General features: G+C 35.5%; 1 protein-coding gene and 1 pseudogene across 1 annotated transcript; one reads left to right on the forward strand and one right to left on the reverse strand.

Moving 5' to 3' along the window:
- Window positions 1–788: 788 nt before the first annotated feature.
- On the reverse strand, window positions 789–1,423 carry LOC124886605. Its single transcript, XM_047395449.1, has 2 exons — window positions 1,223–1,423; window positions 789–1,037 (listed from the first exon to the last, which is right to left on the reverse strand). The coding sequence occupies exons 1-2, from the start codon at window positions 1,421–1,423 to the stop codon at window positions 789–791; spliced, it is 450 nt and encodes a 149-aa protein (XP_047251405.1).
- A 1,502-nt stretch (window positions 1,424–2,925) lies between these two features.
- Window positions 2,926–6,002, forward strand: LOC107879077 (annotated as a pseudogene).
- The last annotated feature ends 1,098 nt before the right edge of the window (window positions 6,003–7,100 follow it).

Raw genomic sequence — 7,100 nt, forward strand, 5'->3', positions numbered from 1 at the left:
AAACCCACATTCTTTATTTCACTTTTCACACACACCAGGATAGTTCTAGACATCACATGTAACAAGAAATATACAAGTACCTCACATCACACATGGAACATGTTCAAATTCAAGTAGGATCATAATAGACTCTCAACTAAACAATCACATGAATTCAACTTTAAGCCATCAAGTACAAGAGTCATAATCATGAGCCTAGGAGTCTAAAAAGTAGTAATTCACACAATCAACATACTTTTACAAACAAAACACTTGCACTATGCAATCAAATATAGCACCAACAAGAATATCCCACTTATTCTTACTACAAAAGTTTTAGGATTACCCTAAAATGGGAATTTCCCCACCCTAACCTTAAAAATCTACTTTGTCTCCAAAGTATACTTTAAAAGGTAGAGATAGAAATACTCCCCGAGGCCTCTAGGACTAGCCAGTAGCATCTTTATACATCAAGAGGATTCAGAGGAATCCACACTTAGTCTTTACCATGCTTCTTAGCTTAGGTTATCCGGTACTCAGACTTTCCACCAACCTGTGACTAAACAAAAACAAAACTAGTAAAGTAAGAAAACTAAAAAACTAAAAATAAAACATACCTACTTAACTTGGGTTGTCTCCCAAGTAGTGCTTGATTTAGTATCGCGTCATGACCCAACTACGACTCATCCAAATTTCTTCATCCTTTTCCTCATACTTGGGAGCCAATTTCTTATTTGTTTCTAACCTCTTGAGTGTGAACTCTCAAGGTCAATAACTTTCTCAACAATAGCCTTTTAAGGCTCATCAATCTACATCATATCGGGCTTAGGTGGTTGTGGCATAGGTTGCTCATTGAGGAAGTCTGAAGAGGTTTTTTGTGGAACTATCTCCACCACCCCACACTTATCCCCTTCAATCACAGTAATCACGCATAAGTCTGTGTAATGAGATAGTATGTTAAGCGGTTTGTACACTTTAAAAACTGCCTTTTCATCAATCAAAGCTTCTCCCATCGCCAAGAATGGAAGTCCCAAGATGGTCTGCACCTGTTCATTTGCCTGAAAATCTAAAAAAATAAAGTCAGCAGGAATAATAAACTTACCAACCTTTGTGAGAACATCCTCTATAACTTCTTCAGGATAGGATATGATCTCGTTTGCCAATTGCAACAACACAGAGCTCGGTATAGGTTCCCCAATCCCAAAGTATTGAATAAGCAAAGGTGCATCAATTTAATGCTTACCCCTAAATCACTAAGTGTATGGACCACCTCGCTATTCTTAATTTGAATGGGGAGTGTGAACTTCCCTAGGTCCTTGAACTTTTTGGTCATCCTCTGTGTCACCACAGAGATACACTCCTCAGTGAGTGATACTATCTCAGCATTCTGCAGCTTAATTTTATTAGTGACCATATCTATCAAGTACTTAGCATACTTGGGCATTCCTTACAAAATATCTAAAAAAGGTACATTAATGTGAATCTCTCTGAATGTGTCAAAGAAATTTTTGAAGCAGACATCCTCCTTTGCTTTTATATTCTTCTGTAGGAAAGGTAGGGGTGGGATCTTCTTCACCTCTTCAGTAACTTTTGTTTTTGAGTACTATACTTCCTCAAATTTTTAGCAACTTTGTCATTTACCTATTTAGGACTCAAATCAACATTTGTCTCCCTAGTTTTCTTTAGAGGTTATTCATGAAGCTCTTTACCACTCCTCAAAGTGATTGCCATAACTTATTTTAGATTTTCAATATCACTTGGCAATCCGCCTTGAGGCCTAGTATTCTATGCTGCTGCTATTTGACCTATCTGCAACTCCAAGCTCCTTGTAGCCTCTTGTTGGATTTTTATTTCTGCATGTTAACTTCTCATATTTTCTATCAACTGTGCTTGACTGGCTATAAGTTGTTTCAATATCTCTTCCACATTGCTAGTCTGAGTTGTGTCTTGATTTGCTTAAGATTATGGTTTCTGAAATTGCTGCTGCTGGGCATTCCATTATTGATTTAGTGGCTGAGTCTTTCACTTCATGTTGTAGGAATTCCCATAGTTAGGCCTCTAAATATTGCCCTCAAACATCACAAACTTAGGATTGGCAACACACATATCTGCAGAATGACCACTATTTTCACACCCCACACACCAAGTGCTCATTTACTGAATTGTATTCACTGTGGCTACAGTCTGTGTAGCGCCTAATTTTATGTTACTGAGCTGCGTAGTCAACTAATTTTGTAATTCAAAAATTTGAGCAGATATTACGGTAACTGATCTATCTCCAAAACACCTAAAACCTTTTCAATAGCACTCCTTGAGTCTGAATACCACTCTGGATTTCCTTGTGTAATCTGGTTCAATAAAATATATCGCTCATCATACGTTATCTTTAGAGCTTGACTACCTGCTGCTGAATCTAGCAAAATTTTTGTGTTATCATAAAATACCTCATTAAAAGTATGAGCTAATACCTCATTGAATTGTTGATGGTGGGGATAGTCCTGAAGAAGAGCTTTAAACCTCTCCCAAGCATGATATAAATTATCATCTGGCTTCTGTTTGAAGCACATAATCTTATTGCAAAGTCTCGCAGTCTTTCTAGATGAAAAGAATCATATGAGGAATCTCTGGGCTAAGTCATCCCAAGTTATGATTGAATTTGCTGGCTCAGCATTCAACTACTTCATCTCTTCCCCCAACAGTGAGAAAGGAAATAGTGTTAGCCTCTCATAGTCAGTTGACACACTCGTAGGGATGATTGTGTCACTGATCTCCAAAAAGTTCCATAGGTGGACTTGTGGATATTTATGTGAAAACCCCATGCTCTCCCCTGCTGATTAGAAGCTTCATAATGTTCTGTTTAAGCTCAAAATTTACTCCAGCAGTTGATTTCTGAAAAAGGGAGGTCAAATTTATCAGAAGTGGGATTGCCACTTCTCTAACTATCCTATGGGCTGGTTGTTCTTCAGCCATGATAGCAATATTATCTTGATCTTCTTCAATTTGAAAAATACAAAGGAGAAGGATTGCTTCTCTCCTTCATTGATGGAAGCGTTGCTCAGGTTTGGGATTTGGTTCAACCAATTCCCGATCCCTTGCCAGCTTGCTACTTTGAAAACCTATTTCCTACAAATACAAAATCAAGACCAAGCATAAAGCACCAAAGTATTGCAAAAAGAAAAACTAGAAATAAAACAGTTTCCAAATTATAAGTCCTCGACAATGGCTCCAAAAACTTGACAGCGCCCAAGCGCACGCGCAAGTGTACGTGGTCTACCAAGTAATATAGTGGCCTTCAAGAAATCCAAATATCAATTCCAAAAAGACTTATTACAATAACTATCAAATTGTAGTTCTCTTATTAAGATTAACTTAATGCAAAGTAACCAAAAAGAGTTTGGAGATTCGTAAACCTAAACGTAAAGTAAACAATGCGTAAAATAAAAACTTGAGACAATCAATAGAGTAAAGCCTAAGGTTAAAACACTTTGAACAATCATACTACAATATTGAACTTCATTCACTAAATCTCTATCTCGGTTGTTGATTCATTGGGTTTATCGCATGATAATAGTCTCCCGACTTATAATCGTCTACCTAACTTGGATATTACAACTACATCATTGAGTGGGGATGTAATAATCCCATTAACTGCTTAAATCTATCATCCTACATGTGAACTAAGCAAGGCTTCTAGGTATATCCCTGTTCTAAATGCTAATTCAAATTCCTTATTTCATAAAGGAATAAGAACCTTACTTTGTTTATCCCCATGTTCTATCATTCTATTTCCCCTCCCAAGATCAGAAGGTTGACAATATGTGTATTCTAAGGTTAAATACTACTTAAAATAATTAAAACAAGGATAAACAAACAAACAAATATGATAAACAAACAACGGACTCAATTCAAAATGATAGTAGTCATGTTCTTGGCTTTAACCCCGATAAGGGAGCGTTTAACCACTAATCGACATAATCATGATCCAAATCTTTGAATACATAATCAACTCTATTAAAAAGCTAAATTTAAAAAATAAAAACCCTAAATAAAGTGTTTTTCATCCCCTCACAATGTTCCAACACGTCAAAAGATGATAACCAAAGTGTACAAGAGGTGTATTTATAGTTGGGCAAAGCCTAAACCGTGTAGTATTTGGAGGGGGCATCGCGGGCTGTTGAGAGAGGACTATAGGAGGCATTGCGGACTCCACTGAACCACTCCAAGGAAGGATACACGGGCTCAAGTGAACTGTAATGATTGGGGCGATGCGGGCATATCGCCTCTAATCACTAGAATAGGCCAATTTCTCCAATATTTGTCTAAGTGTTCCACCACTTTTCCTCTTGCCTTGTGGTGTTGTTTTGACTTAGTTTTCAGCTTGTATATCATAAAAATATCATCCACGTCAACTCATCAGTCATCCTATATTATCAAACACCACACATTAGTGTTCAACACAACACACCCTCAACAACAATGAACTAGAAACTCAATCTAAGTACTAGTCTCGACCACTTTACGCTTCAATAAATTGTTGACTCTTGGATCATTTTAATTGACTGTTTCATATTCTAAAATAGTTTTTCCATATATAATTATACATTCACACCATAATTAACTCATTTAACACACTATAATCAACTGAGACTAACAAGAACGACACCTAGCTCAAGCTAGTAATACTAGTTTTCTCGTTTGAACTCTTAGTGGCGCAATTAAGCACAAACTTGTTTCAAAACACTTCTAAACATTATAACCTCATCCTTGAACACTTATATGCTTATTTATATCTTATTTAACCCATAAATAAAATGAATTATCCTTGAAACAAGGCTAAATAGGCTAGGATAATGATACTAAAGTGCAGTTCATGTACATGTTGTTTTCATCCATGTGTTTTGAGTTTTATGAAATAAAGGTTTCCTGATTTTGCAACTAGTTGTGAGATTCTGATTATTTGGTTCATACACATGTTTTATGAGTTTTATGAATTGGGTTTTTTTTTGCTGTTTGTGGTTTAGATAACTTATCTGATAAAATTCAGTGTTAAAAGATTTATACTTTAAAGACAAATCTGGATTTTGAATTTTTGAATCTTAATGTTTTTTTCTTTTGTGAAATTGCATAAATTATGTAATAAACCCAAACAAAAAAATCACATTCCTAGAAGTACTATATCCAGTTCACATTCAATGCTTCTACAACTCCACCATGTCAAACTCAGAAATCCAGGAGACCCGAGTGATCCAAGTAGAAATTAATGTATTTCTCTTGACCTAATTTTGGATAATCAAAGTCAAAGTCATCTGTGATAAGTGCTTCTTGCTTCACCTGCTTCAAACCTTTCAATGTATTGCCAAACGCATTCTCCATCTGATATGATGGATTTGGGAACTAATCATCTACATTCTTCAACTGAGATAATGATTATGTTTAAAATAGTGTCATTAAGCCTGGTATGGCTGTGATTTTTGGTCCTTCTGGTCTGACTACTAAAGTTAAATCTATTGAGATTCACTATAAGGCTCTTTAGGAGGCTGTTCTTTGTGATAATGTTGGGTTCAACATCAAGAACATTGTCACTAGATATTAAGAGACGTTATGTTGCTTCCAACTTCAAAGATGACCCAGTAAATGGCGCTGCCAGCTTCACTGCCCAAGTCATCATCATGAACCATCCCGATCAGATTGGAAATAGATATGCTCCAGTGCCCGACTACGACACCTCCTATATTTTTGTCAAGTTTGCTGAGATCATGACCAAGATTGACAGACGTTCTGGTAAAGTACTTGAGAAGGATCCCAAATTCTTGAAGAATATTGATGACGACATGGTTAAGATATTCCCACCAAGCCTATGGTGGTTGAAACTTTCACTGAATACCCACCATTCAAATATTTTGTTATGAGAGATGTGTCAAAATATTATTGTTGGAGTTGTTAAGAACGTTGATAAGAAGGACCCTACTAGTTCCAAAGTCACCAAGGATACTCAAAAGAAGAATCTACACATACAACTTTAACTAGAGTGATGATATAAGTTATTTACCTGGTCTCCTACTTTTTACTCTAGAACAAACTGACTTAGCATTAGAATCTTTATAGACAAAATGGAAAAGAAGTAAAGTTGGTAAGGTTTCAACAAAAAGCACATTAAAACTAATGAAAAAGAAGAGACGTTGGTATGAGTTGGAAAAAAAGCACATTCCATTGATTGTTTTAATTTTTATTTCAGTTTTTTATCAACTCATGACAAAGTGAATAATAAGAGCTACTTAGAGCCTGGTCCATTAGGAAAGATAGTCTGGTAAGGACTCTAGTTCCATTAATTTCTTAATGTGAACAAGATTGTGTAAGAATACAAGAGTAATCATAAGCATGAATGACAAATATATGAACGAAGAAATCAAAAAATATTATGATAAAGTGAAATATCCGTTATTTAGTGTTTTTTCTTCAGAAGAGGCTCATTGGTATGTACAAGGAATGAATGAATGAATAAATCAACTTATGGTCTCTATTTTGTAGTGTTTTACCAGGTAGTTTAATTTGGTGTTCTACTTGTAATGTTTCTTAGTTGTTAATAATATTGTACTTTTTGTTTAACTTAGTTTTAAGTTAATTTGATCACCAATGAACCATCTTTGTTATAGGATGGTGCCATTGATTAAGTAGTCGCAAAATAAAAAAAAGTGACTATTTTTGGAAAGGACAAAAAATGAAAGGTTGTTGAACAAATTGAAACAAACAAAGTATTATGGGTTATCCAGTTTGAGAAAATAGTTAAGGTAACAAATTTGAACCAAATAATTTTGGTGTTGTTTGTTTGGCGGGTGCATACTTCCTTAGCAAGGACAAGACTGGTTTGCTTCCAAAAAAGGCGATACACCTACCTTAAAGGATATATTTGTATGGAAGTCATATATATTCTATGGTTCTGTCTCACTTTCTTTTCTTACTACATGCTGATTCATTTTGCTTTTAGGGGACTTTAAAAAGTGAAGAGTAACAAATCTTGTGCCATAGAAGTGGAACCAACAACAACTTTAAGTATTAAATATTGGGCCCGTGTTTTGCGCGAGCCGCGCCCATCTGGTATACTACTATAAAATAGCTTTTTT

The sequence above is a fragment of the Capsicum annuum genome, chromosome 8 (genome assembly GCF_002878395.1).
Source record: "Capsicum annuum cultivar UCD-10X-F1 chromosome 8, UCD10Xv1.1, whole genome shotgun sequence".
In the NCBI taxonomy this organism is placed as follows: domain Eukaryota; kingdom Viridiplantae; phylum Streptophyta; class Magnoliopsida; order Solanales; family Solanaceae; genus Capsicum; species Capsicum annuum.